Source organism: Urocitellus parryii, chromosome Y, assembly GCF_045843805.1.
Source record: "Urocitellus parryii isolate mUroPar1 chromosome Y, mUroPar1.hap1, whole genome shotgun sequence".
Taxonomy (NCBI): domain Eukaryota; kingdom Metazoa; phylum Chordata; class Mammalia; order Rodentia; family Sciuridae; genus Urocitellus; species Urocitellus parryii.
In genome coordinates this window covers 25,340,210-25,361,775 of record NC_135548.1, presented here as the reverse complement: position 1 = coordinate 25,361,775, position 21,566 = coordinate 25,340,210, and the positions used below count along the sequence as shown (strand labels likewise).

General features: G+C 30.9%; 1 protein-coding gene across 1 annotated transcript in view; it reads left to right on the top strand.

Moving 5' to 3' along the window:
* LOC113190761 (tudor domain-containing protein 3) overlaps positions 1-21,566 on the top strand; it is an 89,238-nt gene that overhangs the window by 47,666 nt on the left and 20,006 nt on the right. The window contains 2 exon segments of the mRNA XM_077794154.1: positions 1,741-2,591; positions 7,359-7,484. Coding sequence (XP_077650280.1) covers positions 1,741-2,591; positions 7,359-7,484 — 977 coding nt within the window.

Genomic DNA, 21,566 nt, shown 5'->3' with positions numbered 1-21,566 from the left:
AATCTTCTAAAATATATACTTTGTTCTTATCCCTATCTTAAAGATGAGGTTCAGAAAAGTTAGTTATCTTGCCTAAGGTTTTAGAGCCTAGTAAATGGCAGACCTATGGTAGATGCTATGCTATTTTTAAGTGCCATTTTGTGAGCTTCTAAATACTAGTCCAACTGTAATGGGTTTTAATTTTTTTGCAGTTATTGAAAAGAAATTATTATTTTTAGGTCAGAATTCTGATAGTTCTAGTATCCAAATTTATTCTTCAGCCTATCAAGGATTGTTAAAGAACATTGTAATTTCTGTATTTCCCCAAAATGAACAGATACAGGAGAAAAAATTGTAGCTAATATGTTGTTGGTTACATTCTGGTTTTGTTTTTTTTTTTTTTTTTTTTTTTTGGCTGTTTATTTATTGGTTTATTTCTTTTTCTGAGTAGGCAGCTTGACATATAGGAAAAATCTTGGCCTTTAGCTCCATTTAGATTTTACTTTAATTTTTTTCAGCATTTTCTAATGCAAATCTTTTATTGAGGCACATTACTTTGTTTCTTCTCTTGTAAAATAATGCTAATAATAATGCCCTTTCAGGGTGGTTGTAAGGGGTACATGACATAAAGTAGGCAAAAGATCTTTAATGTTTAAAAGGTTTACAAAATAGAAAAAACTGTGAAAATTCTCAGATCAATGTGATAAATATTTCTTAATGAGACCCTGTCTCAAAAAAAAAAAAAAAAAAAAAAGGACTGGGTATGTAGCTCAGTGGTAAAGCACTCCTGGGTTTAATATGCAGTGCCAAAACAAAAGAAAAAGAGTTGTTATCTGCATTATTTATGGTGTAGGATAAAAGAAACATTGTTCACCAAAGAGAAATCAATGTATTTAATAATAATGTTATAAGCATGCTATGTGAAAAAAAGAGGAAGATAGAAATAGAATTCAAATTACTACATGAAATACAGCCATTAATATATTATCTATTATTATGTATTTACCATGTTACTACTTTTGGTTTCAAGTTGGATATTACCTGTATTATTATGCTTAGTAAGATTTTTGATGCTCTTTTCTGTATTTTTAAGTAGTACATGCTCTTAATTACTTTGATAGGTCAAGAAATTATTTTTCTATAATAGCATATCTGTTTGAAATATAAACAGCCATTCAGATCCAGAAATATTTAAGAAGGAACATATTTGCAAATGCTCTAATATGAATGATAATGATAGCTGTACATATTTAAATTATAGCAGGATTCAGAAAGGGGAACAAGTGTTCTACAGTTTCATAGTTATTTCTGAGTTAGCAATTTGAAGTTTTATTTCATTAATATTTTGGGACATGAATTACCAGAATAGCTTATAGATAATTATATTATAAAAATGGAAACATTCAGCAACAAAGACAAATGACTTTTCTACCATTTTTTCTTAGTTCACATCATTGCTTTACTCATCCAATGGTGCTAACCTAAAACAATCCTATGTTAGAAATACAGGATTCTAAAGGGCTGGGGATGTGGCTCAAGCGGTAATGCGCTCACCTGGCATGCAGGGGGCGCTGGGTTCGATCCTCAGCACCACATAAAATAAAATAAAGATGTTGTGTCCGCTGAAAACTGAAAAATAAATATTCAAAAAAAAACAAGTAAAGAATTAAAATTATGAGGTAGGAAAGTGGAGGAAGGTATTAAAGTAGTAATTCCATAATTTTGCATTAATATGATAATTTTTGGTGTATTACCTTTCAGAACCTAAGTCACAGCTGCAACAATTTCATCAGGGACAGCACAGAATGTCAAGTACTGAACAAAATGGAGTAAAAGATAATAATCAACCAAGACATCTTCCTCGAAGTGATACCAGGCAGCCACGAAATGAAAAACCTCCTCGTTTTCAAAGAGACACCCAAAATCCAAAGTCACTTTTAGAAAGCAGTGGATTACCTAGAAATAGAGCTTCTGAAAGACCAAGTACTTCTTCAGGATCTGAAGTATGGGCTGAAGAAAGAATCAAGTGTGATTGACTATATTCTAGATATGACAGAACTAAAGATGCTTCATTTCCTCTAAGCTCTCAGCACAATGATGGTGCTTTTAAAAAAAGAGAGAATTCTATGCAAAGCAGATCAGGAAAAGGCCCATCTTATTCAGAGGCAAAAGAAAATCCACTTCCTCAAGAATCCATAGATTATAATAACCAAAAACGAGGGAAAAGAGAAAACCAAACAGGTAATCCTGATCATTTTTATGACAGGAAATCACGAACAATAAACAATGAAACTTTCAGTGGTATGAAAATTGAAAAACATTTTAATGTAAATACTGATTACCAAAATTCTGTCCCAGCTAATAGTTTCATTGGTGTTCCAAATGGAGAGACAGAAATGTCACTGAAAGGAAGACGAGTAGGACCAATTAAGCCTGGAGGACCTGTCACAGCTACACCTTATGATGAGAAAGTATTTTACAATAGTGGGCCCAAAAGAAGATCAGGCCCAATTAAGCCAGAAAAAGTGCTAGAATCATCTATCCCTGTGGAGTATGCAAAAATGTGGAAACCTGGAGATGAATGTTTTGCACTTTATTGGGAAGACAACAAGGTATGAATGCTATAAACACGTTAAGTACTAATATTCCCAAATGTAATATTCTGTTGGGAATTTATAGAAAGCCATTACTTGGAACTGTGTATTTGGTTCTGCACTTGTACTTGTTTAAAGCCTTTAAACAGTTTTATAGTTTATAAAAGAGAAACATTTAATTTTTTTATGGATGCTTAGACATCTTTCCCTTAAGATTTGATTAAGTTAGGTTTAATTTTAGCTTTCATATTATAAAATTATAGCAGTGATTAAGTATAGTCCAAATTTATTTCACTTGTCATTTGCTGACTTATAAATGTTTTTCATTTTAGTAATATTTTACTGATTCATAAGGAACAAATTTGTTGTGTGGTACAGAATAAAATTCTGCAGATTTTCATTTAAAGAGAACATATACATTCAGGCTACTTTAAAAAAAAATAAGAGCATGTGATTATTTACCTTATAATAAATGATTTAATGTTTATTAGATTGATAATTTAGAGGTTTTAATTTTTACATTATATGGTAGCTGAAAGGGAAAGAAGGAAGTTGGGAGAAAAGGAAAAGATAAAATCAGAACAAGCAGGAATCTAGCAGATCAAGTAAGAGCTTAGCCAAAGAAGACCAACATGCAAGAACAGGAAAGTCATGGACAGAAGGCCCCTTGGAGAGAAGTATTTTGTACATTCTCCTTTTACCCAACATGTTTTCAACCAACTGCTCTTCTTATCATTGAGGGCTTGACCTGAACATCAGCTCCTAGAAGAAGCATCTATGATTTTCCTCAAAAGTGATTTTCCCTCTCAATGCTTTGTTCACTTTAATTTTAAACTTAACATAATTTGTAAATATTTTTGGTTTTGATTCCTCAGTTGGTATCTTTCTCCTCTGCCTTACTATTAAATTCTTTAAAGGCAGGATTATGCCTGGGTTACTCCTCCCTACAGCATAGGGTTGTTTGTTTTTTTTTAATTGTTGACTATTGATTAGTTAACCTAGGTGGGGATTCTTAACAGAAAAAAATAGAGTGGTGAGGGGTTTGAAATAAGTATTTCATAGTTAGAATTCTATTAATTGATAAAGTAAGGGTGTGTCCATGCAAGTGGGTGTGTTCATGAAAGTGTGTGGCTAATGGGCGTGGAGGTAAATGTAACTGAAGTTGTTAAGGAACTGAAATTCAGACAAGGGAATTTTGATGGATCCTTTACAAGGATGCCTTAAAACTTGGGATCTGGAACAAAGTCCTGTTATATTCAATGATTATAAGGTATAAGCATGGTGTTAATCATTACCTGATAATGGCAACAAGGGGGGCAGAAAGGGTGGGAAATATAGATGGCATTACCTTTTAAAGCTTTTATATGAATATGGGATAGTATTTGCTTACAAGTGGCTCTCTGTATGTCCAGTCTTTATTCAAGGAGAGAAAGAAGGAAGAAGACAAAACTGTCCGTGTGTCCTTTTTTTTCTAGAAAAGCAAAAGCTTTCCCAGGAATACTAGCAAGACTTTAATTAAATCTCATTATTTGAACTATTTCAAATGGCCACTTTCTGGCTGTCAGAGAAGCTTGGAAAGCAGATGCAGTTTCTGCACTATCTAGACTCTGGTTCTACCAATTCAGACCACTTAACTTTCTAAAATTAAGGAATTATTTGATTTGGGTAGTAGGGAGGATTCCTTACATTTAGCTATTTCTCTCTCATTATAGAGGCAAGAGAAAGTGGTTAGTGTTTATCAAACCAACATTGATTTCTTGAAAGGGAATGCCCACTGTGTCAGATGCTTTTGTGAATGACTAAGGTGAGGTTCATGGAAGCATGTTTTCTCTAGGGACAACTTCTATATGAAGTTGTTCATGACCTGGTTTGTAAATATTCAGGCTTTCCACTGAAATTTCACAAAGATTGTGGAAGTAAAGGCAAAGCTTAAAACCAGCCCTCCACAGGAATATGGACGTCTCCTATACTATGTAGGCCTGCTGAAAAGAAAGGGAAAAAATTAGCATTGGTGATTGACTACCCACAAATGAAACAACAGAGAGGAATAACAGGTCTTCATCTATTCAGATAATTGGACTTAGCAAACAAATTCCTTCAACAAATATTAATTGAGTATTGAACAAAACATTATGAGTAGCTGCTAAGTGCCAGGTGCTTGGAATGTATAAGATAATTCAGACTATGTGCTGTCACCCAAATGCTTCCAAATACCTGATAGGATTAAGTTTTAATCTTAATTATAATTATCTATAAAAATCGGTAATAATTAATTTATCTATTACCTTAGTTGAATACGTTTTTAAAAAAACCCTAGCCTGATTATGGTGGTTCATAGCTGTAATCCCAGCAGCTCAGGAGTCTGAGGCAGGAGGATTACACGTTCAAAGCCAGCCCTCTCTTAAAATAAAAAAGGGCGGAGTATGTGGTTCAGTGGTTAAGTACCCTGGGTTCAATTCCTAGTACCATAAATATAAACTAAAAAAATTAAAAATAAACTTCTAGAATATAGTACCTAATACCCAAAATGTTTCAAGCTATGAGAGTGTTCTTAGAGTAACTGGATAATATTTTAAGGTGACTACTTTTTAAAAATTGTATACTTTCAGTTTAGGATAAGGACTATAGACTCTTAACTATATTATACTCTTAAGTATTGAAAATAAGATAAGCAACATTCTCCTGTGAAAGACAGAATTAGTTATCCTCTGAAACCATACAACTTAAGAGGTAGTTTTTAAATGTGTTGTCAAGAATAGAAAACTTTCCAATTTCCAACCAGAGACAAGGATGGAAATTTAAGAAAAGGAATTGACTCTAACTGTCAGTAAGAAACCATAATCTTTGTAATTGCATTGTAATGATATTTTGGAGATAATCAGTGTAATCTGTTGTTTTACAAAAATTCTTCCTAATACCTTTTCTTCTTTCTAGCATTGTTTCCAAAGAAGGATCTGAGAATTGGTGGGCAGTTCTCCTTCTTCATTGAGACTGCCAGACTAGTTCAGCTCTTTCTCCCCTCTGACCTGGAATATTTTAACAGCTTTCAAATTGGTTTCCTTGCCTTAAACCCCATTATTCTTAAATTTGTCATTAATAGTGTCACCATTGTGATTCTTCTCTTAGAACATGCTATTGTTTTTCCTTAAAATCTTTTACCTGCTGATGAAATACAGACTTGAGCATGAATACAGACCTTCCATTATCTGATCCTTACATACTTATCCTGCATTTCTTGTTGGCTTAACCACCTTCTCACATCATAATTAATTTAAAACTGTTTTTAGTTTTTTACACTCAGCTTCATGTTTTATGTCTTTGTAACTTCCCCTGGAATACCTGTCACTGCTCTTTATTTGACTAAATGCTCTTCACCCTTGAACCCATTCCATCTACCTCAGGAAGTTTTTCCTAAGCTCCTCAGTTTAAGTGCCACATCTCTACACCTGTATTATAATACTTATATAGAAGTGGGGTTTTTAGTATGAATCATTTTTCTTAAACTATAAGGTATTTTTGTATTAAAGATTTGACTTTATTTGGGGTGGGAAGAGTTTCTTAAATGAGGCCTTTTAAAAACTCACCTCTATGTCACGAGCTGAAAATACAAACCAGATAAGTGGTATACACGTCCTAAGTTCATAAGAGTATCAACTTATTTGTCTTCCTATGTCTGTTGAACTTCTTTGAACTGACACATAACTTCAGAAGTTCATAATTGAAGCATGTATGCAGCACAATTCACAGAACACAAGAATGTGAGGCTAAAAAATAAAGGAGGAAGTGAGAAAGTGTTATGTATACCCAAGACAAGATCTTAAGACAGAGTCCCAACATGGTGACTAAACCTGCAACAACCAGACCTGGGAAGGAAAACCATGGATTCACTGAACAGTTTTGTAGTACAAAATACACTAGTTAAATATAGCTAAAAAACAATTATTTCCTTATATTCTTGGGGTAATAAGATTTTTTTTGAAGGATGTAGAGAATGTGAATTTTTATTGCCTTTATTCTGGTGAACTTTTGAAGAGATACTGTTAGTAGATATATTGTTACAGTCAAGCATCCAGCTATCCTACCTTGAAGAAAATGTTCTCTAAGAGCAAATTATTTTTTATATTTATTTCACATTCACTAAACAACTTTCAGACCTATAATTTGGGTCTTGAATGTATTGATCTATATTGAAGAAGTACTCTATCATATGACCTACTCTCAAATATCATAACAAATTTTTAATTGTAATTATTATGTAAATAAGTTGCTTACAAGTCTGTAATATGCATGAGGTTCTCAGAGGCAAATTACACCAGGATAGATTATTTCAAACTCCACAAATCCCAGATTTGACTGAAGTGCTTACTCCTTACTCAATATCCTTACCTTACTCCAGCCATTTGTGATAAAGAAGCAATGACCTTTTTTCTTTGTAATTTATTTTTGTTATATATTTCTTTTTTTAAAATAAATTGCTTGTTAATATATTCTGATTTGTATCTATGTATTACCTTATCAGTATTAGAGGGTGAACTAATGGTAGGGTTTCTTTCTTAAAAATATTATGCATTGTCTAGTTAAACAGACCATCTCTAGAAGGCATAAAAATAGGGCCAAATACATTTTTATATTAAACTTTTTGTTAAATAAACTTAAATAGCAAAAAAAAAAAAACTACATTATGCATTGTTATAGTGATACACCTTGGAAATTCGTATTTCCATTAACATTGCCTTGGAGGATAGCATTGATTGTCATACTTAAAATTCCTTTTTCCCTTCTCAGTTTTACCGAGCAGAAGTTGAAGCCCTCCATTCTTCTGGTATGACAGCAGTTGTTAAATTCGTTGATTATGGAAACTACGAAGAGGTGCTACTAAGCAATATCAAGCCCATTCAGACAGAGGCATGGGTACGTGATCCAAATTCTGTACAAAGGCATAATCTATTTTGAAGAAAACATATAGCTCTAAGACATTAGTTATAGTCATACAAAATTTGCAAATGGAAAAATATTTTGAATTTGTTTAAAACTGGCTACCCCAAAATAAGATTTTAATTTAATAATTATTCTGAACTAAAATAAAAATGATTGCATTGGAATTACTTTTCTTATATAATGTGCTGTTTTATTACTTTGGAAATAGGTACCCTTATTTACATGTTTGCCAAAAATTTATATTTGTAAAATGGGTTTTTATGCATATTTTGTTTTTTTCCCATATTGTTATTTTAAATCTTACTAAACTATGTCCAGCAGTTGTAATAGTTAAATCTCTGTTGGATACATGTATATTGCTTATTCTTCTAGTTACATGTAAAATTTTTAAAAAATACTTTAAATTATATTTGAATTCACACTGCATTTGCCCCCCCTCACACACATACACACAAATATATGTACAGATTAACAATAAATATCTGTTTAATAATTATTTGATTAGTTTTATTGCCAAATGTTTGTCAAATCTGTGTGATAACTTTGATGATATAATTTAGAGCTTACTGGCCTCATTTAGAGTCCATTTTATATAGAACTCATGATTTTGTATAGTTTCTCAGCCACACTTGGTCAAAAACCTGGGCATAAGAAATCTTAGAATTAGTTTAATAAAATTTTTCTTATTTTTCTCACATCTCCCTGTGGATAGTTGTAAATACATTTATTATTGTAAGCCTAATTTCTTCCTATTTCCCTAAAATACCAAAATTTGCCAGAAAATTATATTTAGCAAGTAGCCTTTATCCTTGAAGCATACATTGTTCTCTCATGAGCTGATTTTAGTTTTGATTTTTTAAAGTTTTCTTTTGTATCTTTACTGGTTCCTCTACCCTCAAATATAAATAAAACAACAACATGGAACCTAATAGCAATAATCCATGTTAGGAGCCATGGATCTTTATTTTCTGCCTTTTTTTTTTCCTAAAAAAAAAATCATTTTCTAGATGATTTATCATCTTATATTTTACAATTTGACATTACTAATGGTTTACATGTTTACTTAAGAGATACTTTTTCTTGCTCTCATTTTTTAAAGTTTAACTGCTTTTCTTCTAAAAGACTGAAATACCATCAATATATAATTTATGCTTTTCTTTTCTTGGAGATATTTGATTTAACCATATATTTACTCTTGTTGTTATCATTGTAAATATTTTCATTCTATTTTTCCCATTAATATACTTAATCTAGTTTTGATGATGAAAGTAATTATTTATTTATCTATATTTCTAGACATTAAGTTCTGGTTTGCTATTCTCTATATACTCCTAATAGGTTTTAGCCTTAATAAAGAATCAGAAATAGAATTCTTATGTTATTTAGCTTTTTTTTTTTAAATATACACTTAGTCAGAATTTAATTCTTTTCTCCTTAAAGAAAATTTAGTTTTCTTACCTTGCTTCTTCTCACCTTTCTTTTAAAGTTCCAAGGTGATAAGGATCACATTCGTTATTCCTTACTGTACCTCTTCTGTTCAGAGCTTTTTATAGTCAGAGACTTTTCCTTTTCCCACCTTAATAGTTTTCATTGCCTTATCCTTGATTTTAAATCTATGCAAACTTAGCTGGAGAATATATTTTTATCAGATGTCATAGCCCATGTAATGATTCTATGCTGAACAACTATACTTCCTTTTTTTTGCTTACCCATTTGTGAATACTCATCTATGATTTAGTTTGCTATTTTTAAACTCATTTTCTTTTCCTGTATTTTATTTAGAAGTCTTTTATAAGGTACTTAAAATATTTTTCAAAAAGTATCAGGATAAATCATTAAATATTTTGGAAGTGTTAGTATTTCTTTAATTCTATTTATACATAATCAAATGATTCTTAATGGTTTATAATTTTGCAAAAATGAATATTTTTTTATTTGAGTGAATAATTACCTTGGTTGAGAGAAACCTCTCCTTCTTGAAATATAAAGGCCACTAATTTAATATTTCTTCATTATTCACCATTAAAATATATATATGTGTGTGTGTATGTGTACATATACATAAAAGCCCCTGCAGAAATATAATCTATGTGAATGTTAGTACATGTAATGTAAAGTTAGTGTGTGATTCTCTTAGCTGCCAACAGTGTTAATGTTGTGGACTGTGAGCACTTTTTCTTTTTGTGACTAGAGACTATAACATGGTTTAAATTAATCAAATATGTATCTAATTATCAAAAAGAATGGCATTCACTGTACCAATAAGAAGATAACACTAATTGATAAGTCATACTAGTAAAACTAAAGGGCTGCAAAGGTGCAAGGAAGTTGTTCAAGTCCTTAGCACAATTATTCATTTACACTGTGGATTGTGGAATTTTTAATTTTTTAACTCTTGCACTACAAATGTGCATTAGTATTTTTATTGTGAAATGATAATGTATCTTTTATTAAGATTTATGTTTGTTATTGGCACACGATTTTAGATAACCTCTTAAGTTTTCAGTTTTCCCCAGTGTAAGTGAAGACCTTTTAAGTAGTTTGCAAAAAAAAAAAAAAAAATGAGAGAGAGAGAAAAGGAAAAAAAAACCTGCATTTAAGCCAAAAGCCTTTACAGAAGTCAGTTGCTTGTATTGTTTCTTAGAGTTTTAAGGATCAAGCATTAAATAAAATGCATGAAATATTAAGAGACTCAATGACTAAGGTAACAGTCTATTGTATGAAAAATTAAAATAAAAATCAAGTAAATACTTTAAATCTAAGTGTTAATGTTTTTCTCATGAGATTTAGGAATTTTTTCGCCTTACATATGTCTATAGGCCAATTATTTATTTCCCTTTTTTCTCTGGAGATACCTTTTTAGTTCCAGAACATACTCAGGGATGATATTTTAAATGGCCAAATATATGTTCTAAATATTATTAAAGACTTTATTTCTTCCAAAATGATTGACTGAACTTTTTGGTAAGTCATGCTCAATTTTGGCTTTGTTGTTATTGCTCTAGCTAGATTTCACCTGGTTCTTTTGGCTACCATAAAACATTCTGTCTTCTTTCCTTTATTGTAGTGAACTTTCTAATTATCACATGTAATGTGGAATTTACAGCTCATTGTGAATTGGGTAAATGCTTTAACTTTTTTTCTGGCTTTTGTTTTGTAAAGATTGAGTCTTTGCACCATTGTAGGTTTTTCCATATGCTAGCAAAGCAAATGAAACATAATGGAGTCTCATGTATTGTTTATGAAATACATGGAGAAACAGTATTATTTTAGATTTTTAACTACTGTATGAGAAAATATTATGGCCCTTTCCCAACTGGCTTCTTGTAATTCTAAAACTATTAATAGAAAACCAGTAAACAGATGCCCCAGGAAATTTGGAAGCACTGTAAAATACCTTGGCACTACTGCTCAGATTGCTGCTCTGACAGTCCTTTTGTGTGTTTTGGGTGCTGTTGCTACTGAATTGTTCTTCTAAACCTGGGAGGATGCTGTTGAGTTCTGATTTTCCACATACATTCAGGACCTGGATTCTACTGAAACTTTTATGTCCTAAGCAGTGTTTTAGAACATGATGGTATCTAAGCTTTTCAAAGTTTTCAGTATCTGCTTCTTGCTATCAGGAAATGATCACTGTTCACCTACTGTTTTAACCAGAAAAATTATGATTGTGTAGGTAATGTTTGATAGGTAGATGGTTATTGTCTTTCAGGTGATTATTCTAAGTGTTTTTCTGTAAAATATGTATCTATTCAACATATTCTGTGCACATCTGTTAGATGCCAGGCATCACTTAAGTGAGAGGTATATATAAAAACCACAAAATACACCTGGTCTCTGCACAAAAGTAAGAAAGTTATAATTTTTACTATATGAAACACTTCAGTGTCTCATCAGGATCTTCTTGTGTTTTGAAACTTTAAAACAAAATAATAGTAGAGAAAATACTCTTTTATTAACTGAAGTTTTAGTTTAAGTAATATATAGATCTTTATTCTACCTTAGTTTGAAGATGAAATTTTTATGGAAGAAAGTATAGCAATAAATCTTGTTTATGTTCTTTTACTTTTTTATTATTATTTTTAAAGACAGGCGTGGCTTGTTGCTAAGCTGGCCTTGAACTCCTGGGCTCAGGTGATCTTCCTGCTTAAGCCTCACAAGTAGCTAGACTACAGGCACATGACATTGTGCCCAGCTTTATTTCACATATTTAAAAAGTAAAATTTGTTTTTAGATGAATTCAGCTCTGTTTTTTATAGTAATTACAATGTGTATACTTTCCAACTTAGCATACTTAGGAACTATCAATCTCAAGTTTTAGTTTTGAAGTAACTGCACATAGTTTTTGTTGTTCTTTATTTCTTTCTTTATTTTTAATAATGGCATCTTGGAAAGCACATTTGAAAGTCACCTTTTTAAATTCAAATAACATTCACAAAAACCCATAGATTATTCTAACCTATTTAAATGAGAAGAAAAATGAAGAATTGGGATATGTAAATTAAATAATTTAAAACAAAGCTTAATTATTACTAGAATGTATCCTGTTAACAATTTCAGTGACTTAATGATAAATTAGGTTATAAGTAGTTTGATTTTGATATTGAAAAATATAGTGGATTTTAAAAAGAAGACAGTTGTTATACAAAACATTAATTTCAGAGGAATATCAGAATTATGTAACAATGAATTTCTGCCAATTAGTATTTAATAAAAAGTGCAAATACTTAGTTGATCCAATCTATAAAGTTTTTTATTCTTGCTGATAAATTCTTAAAGTAATACAAATAATCTAGCATAATTACATTTTTTCACTAAACACATAGTTTGGTTAAAGTCACTAAAATATATGTTGGCTTCCACTATACATATTTTGGGAAATAGGCAATACCCATTTTCTTTTGCAAAGTAAACAGTAAATCAAGGCAAGGTACATGGTTAATTTAACCCATTTAAGAACATAATTTTCAAATTATAGGCTGTGGAACTTGATAACTTGTGTCAGTATCTTTCTTTTACTGGGGATTCAATCCACAGCCTTGTTCATGCTAATAAGCACATGCTCTACCACTGACCTGTGCCCCAATTCAACTTGTAGTATCTTTAGGCTTCATTTTAATAATCTTTGCTTGTATTAGACAAACTTTATTTCTTCTTCATCTATTACTCAACCTTTTGAAATTCCTACAGTAGATTGTTGATTATATAAAACCAATTTACTGAAGATACAAAATCTGTTGGCATAGAGAGGAGATGATTTATTCTTAAGTATACTCCATTTGCTTAAGTATGTCACTTTAAAAATTGTTCATTTCTGACCCTTAAAAGTCAAATTCAGATTGTAACAGCTAAACCTAATGGAAAATTATGAAAATCTTGAGATTTAGTTTTGATCTAGCTATACTATTCAATAGAGATAATTTATTTCATCTTTTAAATTAATGTTAAAAGTAATATACTATTTTAAGAATGTGTACAAAAGTATGTTTAAATTTTAATATAATGTAATCTTTTCAAACTATGTAAAAGCTTTTTTAAATGGTTTCTGGGTAAACTGATTTTTCTTTATTGATCAATAAAAGTACATATTATATATATATATATATATATATATATATACACACACATATATTTTTACATATATACATACATATATACACATACATGTATATATATATATATAATATATACACACACATATATATATGTATATGTATATATATAATTTTTTTTTCTCTTTCTGAAGACAAAGTAACTCCCACAGTAAAGTAACATATCAGGGTATTACCTAAGACATTTTTCTTTTTAGTTAATGATATTCTTGAGGTTTCTAACTTTAAAGTTTGTAAAGCAAGTTAATCCTCAAATTACTTAAATTTTAGTCATTTTCTCTGTCAGGTTAGCATAATTATTTGAAAAATATATAGCATTCTTTTGTTATACACATGAATTATAATAGTATGAGATGATACTTTAATCTTTTATCATCTGAGTCTCCCTTTTATTAATGGCATGGACTTGTGAATATGTTGTGTTGGTTAATTAAGAAGTAAATTCATGATGCTTTACCTTTATACTGACTATTATATAATTTTAATTTTGTCCTTTGAAGTAATCTGAATGGGGCTTTTATGGGTGAGAGCCACCGCTGAAGGGGGTTGGAATTGTCAGGTGCAGTTATTTTCTCCTCATACTTTTTTGATTCAGTAAACCCAGGGTTGTTCACTTCTAAATACAAATTTTGTCTTTTCATTTATTTAACTTAAAGGGAATTTTAAAACTATATTTTCCAACTCCTTTGAATTTTACCATTTCTAGATGGAGGACTTGCTAATATGCTCATTGCACAGGGAAATAGTAATGAAATCAATGCATTATAAGGATATTTTGTTTTATTTCTATGTTCCCAAAGATGTCAGCCTTACATTTGTAAATCTTAAAAGGCATCCTTCTTGAATTAAAGAAAAAATGAAATTCTGTTTTAGTTTCTGGTAAATTTCTGAGACTTTTTCATCTGCATCTAGAATACCAGTAAAACAATGTTGATTATCGAACTATAGATCATTTCCTTTCAGTGGGATCTCCCTCAGTGTGGTTCTGTGTCTTCTAAAGTCAGTGATGGTGTACCTCAACGATTTGGACTAAAAGTTGACTTATGATGCATATTTGATTGCATACCATAATGAGTTATCAGTTACCCATTCTCTTTTTAATCTTACACAGTCATCTGTGTATCTCTATTTAATGCTCTTTCTCTGTATACTTAACTTTTTTCTCTATACTTAACTTTTACCATCTTATTTATTAGTCATTTCCCTTAGTTTTCATTCAGTTTCTTAAACATTGTGTCCTTTATTTAATTTTTTTTAACTTCTGGTATCTTTTTGTACAAATAAAAATAGTCTTCCTACTGATCCTAATTTTCTGAACTTTACTGGATCTATGCTGTCTATTCTAGAATCATATCCAATAGGTTTTACTGTTAAACTTCTAGCAAAAATAGCAGAATTTATCTATCTCCTTGTGAGAAATACTTTGGTATTATAGAGCTTCCAGTTCCATTAAGCTTGGGAACTACTGGCAGGAGTTTTACACCTTGGCTTGAAATAAGTCCCTTAGTGGCCTGTCATTGGCTGAGAGCTCCATTCAGAAGGGAAAGGAAATACTGCAACAGTGAGTACATTTTATTTGCTTTTTAAAAAAACTCATAATTTATTAAGAGTAAACATAATGAAGAAGTTTTTAATTTGCAGCTTAGAGCATCATAAAAATACTGAAGTCATTTTTTGAGGGATATGTTTTTCTTCTCACCTCATCCATTTAGTTTTCTAAAGTATGTTCTAAGAACATGAGTTCTGTTTTATACTTAAACAGATTTGGAAAATGCTGTGTTAAGTAAGTCCTTTTTGATTACAGGACTTATTTGAGTCACTAACAAGTTAATAAATATCTTAACTATTTTCTTAACTTGATGGTTTTTAAATCTCCCATCTAAAAAATGAGAAATATTTATCCTTAAAATTTATTGTTATACATTTTCCAAACCTCTTATAATGTATATTTTTGTAGTTGTAGATGGACAGAATGCCTATATTTTATTTGTTAATTTTTATGTGGTGCTAAGGATTGAATCCAGTGCCTCATGCATGCTAGGCAAGTGCTTTGCCACTGAGCTACAGCCCCTATAATGTATTTTTGTTTTAAATGAAGACTAAATGTATACAGAACAACTTCTCCTCAAACAACAAACATTTCAAGATTTTCTATGACTAGGGAGCAAAATATTTTTCTGAAATTTTATGCCCTTTTAAATCTTTCTGCTGTTACAGTAGGATTTAATTTCATAAAATATTTTATTGTACATGTAATTATACACAATTCACTATCTTTTGTATAACATTCAGAAATTGCCATTTGTGAAAACGCCTTTTGTAGCTTTCATAATATTATTGTCTTTTCCTATTATTCTCACCTAATAACACACATGATGTTTACATTTTCTATCAGTACGGTATTTCATCATTTTTTTGGATTTTTTTCTTTGGAGTTTTTCACCTAGTCTAAGGTGAAATATAAAGCCCTCTTCCCCAATCTCCTGTTTTTCATTAAACTGGCATTGACTATTAAGTAAAAAAAAAAAAAAGTGTCCAAGTAAGTTAATTCCACTGAGTGTGTGGATATTCTTAAATGGAGAAGAGGACTTATAAAGACCAATGTGTTTGCTTTGTACTAACATTTGTATTATTCTTTTAATAATGCACCAGTGAATTGCCTTAGGCCTTTATATATTATTGTTTTATGTATTTAAAAGCTTGTTCTTCAAAGCCTCCTGGGAAACTAATTCTTCTAACTACTCTAGGTCTCCTGTTTTTATTTTATTGATTTCATTTGTTAAATCAGATGAACTGATAATCTTGGATCTGATGCCAGAGCTCACTTGAGAGATCTGGAAGAAAAAATATCCTTATTCAAGTTATATCCTCTTTTAGGCACTTATTTATAAGTTAAGGAAGAATTTACTGTTGCATATTAACTGTAGGAATGCTAAGGAATTATATGAATAATAAGTAGATGTATACTACAAGTTGATGGCATCAGAATTTTAAGTTAGTCCATGAACTACTGTTGTTAGATGAAACAGTGGAAGGAGGGCAGCAATTATTTAATTATTTATTGAATAATTGGTGTAGTCCTGGTGATCACCTTGATTATATTAAAAAATGACAAGCCTGGTTAATTTTTCTTTTCTTTTTTTTTAAACCAAATATTCCTTAATTTCTTTTTTGTACCAAAAAGTCTTTGGAAAACAGATCTCACTGTGTATGTGTAAAAGACTAAAAAGATATAAGTATAAGATGCATTTCCTTTCCTCCAGAAACCACTTAGTAAATATTGATAAGGCTGCCATCAGACTGAAATGGTGCCATCTTTGAATCATTGCTGTCTTTGTTCCTGGTTACAATTTTGTTATGTATGTTAAGTGACTGGAATACCATGAAGAAATTAATTTTGGAAGCCTAACACTGGCTTCCAAAACTCTATTAACTTTAACACACCTTTATTGGCATTTTTTGTCAAGTTAAATAAATATGCTTGCTTCTCTCAGATTGTGTAATTAGGAAATTAGGGTCAACTCTCTTGATCAAGATTAACAAACAGCTTATTATACAAAGCAAGATATTAGAAATCACTTTTAATTCTGGTTCAAATTCTAAAATGTATGTACCTGTAATTTTTTAAGTGTTGGTGATTATTTTTTGGTAACATTAAGTGGATAATTTAGTATAACACAATGAGCATTTTATTATGAAAAGACATGAATAAGGTTTACAATAACATGGACAAAGTATACTAATGTACTTTTTTTTCATAAGGTAACCAGATGGTGTGAAATCTTCATATATCAAGAAATCCTGAAATTGGTTGTCTGTACCCAAAAGAATATTAGACTTGATCAGATTTTTTTAAAATATGAAACTGAAATCTTAAAGGGAAAGAGAGAGAGAGAGAGAATTAATTAATTCTTACTTTAAATTTCTTAGGTCTTTTAGGTTACCCTTTATTTCCTTTTCTTTACTCCACATCTCTACCTCTCACTCCTTATCCAGACTCTTCCTCCTCATCTTCTTCATTTATTTTATTTTGGTTTGTTAATGTTTGCCACCTTATTTATCTTAAAGGTGTCAGATTACTTTTAAATATTGGGTTGGAAATATTACAATCTAGATAGGACTGATGCTTAAGTGAAGAACAGTTGGAGTATCTTTCAAAGTTCACAAATACCTTGATATTTCTGGTTAATTTGTATTCCCTAACTTGTATAACTGCTAATTTTGCACTTGACCCTACTGATAGTTGTTCTCAGAAATGGAAAAATAGAGGCTGAAGTACATTGGGGCTTCTTATTAAAAACATCTACAATTGATTAATTGGTCATAGTTCATTTGAATTGTATTCTTAGAAAATTAGTAAAGGAAATAAATTTCTTCATTGTCTGTATTTAAAACTCATTAAAGTTTAAATAGGATGAGAAATTAAAACATATAATTCCTGTAAGAAAAATTAAGAAATCTGTAGACTAAAAACTAGAGAGTCTAAATTTTGTTATAGAAAATTAAGAAAGTCTACATTAAAAGTATTCTAGTCATAATTTTGAAAAGAATATGAGATTTATATCTCTAGAAGATGATGCATATACATTGCTGCTTGTTGAAAATACTCAAAGTTGGTTATGAAAAGACAACTGTGAATTTTTTTTTCCATTTGAATGATTATAAGTGTCTTACTGACAATAATCATTGAGGGAAGATGATTAAGATAGGTAAAAATGTAGCCACAGAGTAGATTAAAAGTTGATGGATGTCTGGTTCTTCAGCACTTTTCAAAATAATTTTTATAATATTGCAATTAAAAAGTTTAACTGAAAATGTCAAACAAAAATCATAAGTAAACTTCTTTAAAGAATAATTATTAAATATTTTTACTTTCTGAAAAGAGGATTACTATACTTTGATATTCTAATCAATTGCACATAAATGGCAAAGTATAGCCAAAAATAATTTCTAATGTCATTTACATTCATTGCCATACATGAACCCAAGGCTGAGAAATATTTTCAGATTCTTGTGTGCTTTATCCTGAAAGAATTTGGTGAAAAGGGTCACTGAGAGAATTAAATGTTTTTTGCTCTTCCTTGGGGAGAGGGCAAGGCTGGTTTTGGGCAAATTACTTCCACCTCCCTTTTTGCCCTGCTTCAGCTCCAGGGGAGCTGGAGATGCACAGGAGGAATCAGAAGACCTGGGTTCGAGTCCCGGCTCTGCTACTTACTACCTATGTGACTTTGGGTAAGTTCCTTAACATCTCTGGGTCTCAGTAGCAGTACAGGTTCTTATGAGGATTAAGTAATACAATCGAGGTAAATGTGATTTGTAACCTCTCAACATCTACAAAAACATAAATTTTTATTACAGGCTTGGCCTCCTCCCCTTTTCTTCTGTTGTCTAGTGGTCTCAGCTTTGCATTTGTATAGCACCCCAGGCTGATTGTACTCCTTTTGCTTCTCCTTATATTCTCTACATATGAGAACTGTTATTTCTATCCTCTGCATGCTTCAGAGTTCTGTACTCTTATGAATTTAAAACCAGATTGATTAATCTTCACTATAGTGTGTAGACTACTGTTATCCCTTCTTACCCTTCCTACTCTATTACCCTTCTTTAATCTTCCCAGAATTCTGTGCTTAGAAACATCAAAGAATACATTTCTAATTTATGAAAATTCAGTCAGTGTTGGGAAAAAAGATTTTGGCACAGTGAAGTCCTTAAAGTCCTGTTTCCTAGCTTGCTCCTGTTGTTTGTTAGTAAGGTTAACTGGGAAACTAGAATATAAATGTGCCTCTAGTTCTTTCATCTTCTCTGTGAGAAAGGAGATGGAAATAGTTCCAAATTTAAAGTTCTTCTGAGGTCTCACTGGAAATCTAGATTCTTAACTTGAGGAATAATTGTAGAAGAAATAAGGGGCTTGATGGCCATTTCTTTGGTCAGTTGAGTAACATCTGATATGCCTGTTCTCAGTAAAATAAATGCTGGCCCACTTTCAGCCAAACTTAATTTACAGTGCTGTCTTTAGAAAGCACTCAGTTTATGGAGGGTGCATATTGCTGAGGTAAAAGTAGAATTTGCCTTCTGGATCACATCTGACTTCAAATCAAGGAATCCTTATGAGTACTAAGAGCTTGGTCAATCCTCTCCCCACCCCCATCTAAGAATGCTTAGTTTGGCTATCTGTAAATAATAGTGATAACAGCCACTTATAGGAACTGCTTGCCATATTAATGACTAATTACTGTGTGGCACAATAACAGTTACTCGTGTCATGATTAACTTTATTAAGGCTTTTATTTTTTTTAGCCTCAAACCATTGACTTATGCTCAATATGGTTTCTTGCTGAAGTAGCAGTGTCATCTTTTTTTGACTAAAAATTAAAGAGAAATCCTGACTTCTGGACGTAATAAACTACAAATTGAAACAATTAGTATAGTTTTAAGATTATTAATTAATGGGGGGAAAGTAAATGATAACACTCATGCTGGCAGGGATGCAGTAATATGGGTACTCTTATACATTGCTAATAGCAGTGCGAAGTGTTATGATTCTTTTGATTTTTTTTCTTTTCTCCCAAGACTTAAAAGTGTTCATAAATTTGAATCCAGTATTTCTACTGTTGTTAATGTCTCCCCCTGAAGTATAGAAAAAGAAAAAGAGTTAATTGCTGGGAGATTATTATTACAACATTTTCATAATAGCAAAAAAAAAGAAAACTAGAATCGACCTAAATGTCCATAGTAAGAGAATGGTAAAATATCATCTATCTGAAATATTATACATTTATCATAAAAGATCATTATAAAGACTTTAATATATGGGAAGCCTTTATAGTAAGTGAATAAAAATAATTCAGTCTTATATGAGAATATATTCAACATTGTAGTTGATTTTAAGTGATAATGTAGCCCCAGTATGTATAAATTCAGTTTTATAAACTTTTTAATATACTTTCAATTAAAAAATTCAGAAGCAAGTAAAATGAACAAGAATTATTTTATGACCGTTCATTCTCAGTTTCTAGTCTTTTAGTAACATAAGGAAAGTATTTGATCCACAAGTGATATAACCCTTCTGGGTTTATTAAGCCCAAGCTAACAGGTAACCATTCAACCAATTATCAGTAGAGGGGTCTCATGAGGAAGTTGATGTTTGAGAGTCTATCTAGTAATAATATTGTGACCCTTGGAAATCAGCAAAATTCAGTATTGGAAAATGTCCTGTGAAGCAGATTTTAGGCTCTTGGTTATATGGCAATATAATCCCAGGAATGTTAACAAAGTTTCACGTCATCTTGAGTTCATCTTTATGCCAGGTATGAATATATTCAACAAATAAAAATGTTATCCAGGTACCTGAGCAAAGCAAGACACAATGTGTGTATACATGTGCATGCACTTATGCACACACATGTGAAACATACTAGTGTTTGAAAATTTGTGGTATTTGCTAAATTGTTCCTTTGAGGGATTTATCTCAGTAAAGAGAGCAAGAAAATAAGGCAGGAAATTATTTTTTAAGACACTGTTTAATTTCATAAGGTTTAACCTAATCTACTGACCTATTCATCTATTATCAACACTCATGGAGAGAGATTTTCCTATCACTTTCAAATGAGAAAAATGTTTTAGTGCTCATCATAATTTTTGTATGACAGCTGTAAAGTGTTGTCCATCACTAGCAATGAAATTTAAAAACGGAATCCAAATAGGAAACTACATAATCCTATTAAGAATAGATGTTCTTATGATCAAAAAGAAGTCTGTAAACTACCATAGAGTAATCTGTGTCATTGGAGGGCACAATTCTATTATCATAGACACTTAATCTCTAATTGCTACCATCCCAAAATATTGGTAAAATTTCTAAAAAAGAACCCAAAACAACTTAGGATCTCTAAAACTACAGAGAGTTTAGAAAAATAACCTGTCTCACAGTTCATACTATGAATGTTATAACTCTTGAAACAGAGAAATATTACTAGGGGATTTATGAAATTGATGAACACCCCTTATTTTTAAAGTATGTTACTGACAAATTCTCAAGTAAATGTACAAATTTGCTAAGTGTACAAAATAATAATTTGTATTTATCTAAATTTCTGTGGATAAATGTATTCAAATGAATAATGTTAATGTCAAGAATTTGAAAATATTTGGTGAATTTTAGTGCTTTATTATACTTTCCTTCTCAAGTAGTCATGTTCTTGGAAAAGATAATAATCTATATCTGTAGATACAAAGGGAGGGGGGAAAATTTTAACTTGAATGAGTTTTATAAAGATGGTTTCTGTATTTGATAAGCTGGTTGGATTTCTCTCAGTTTTTAAAAAAATGCCTCCTTTCTTCACTGAAAGAAAAATGAGCATGAATACCAACACATTGCAAAGTCATTTTGTAAGTATAAGGTGCCACATAAGAGCTAGTTTGGCATTGTGTGCTAGGTTCTTTG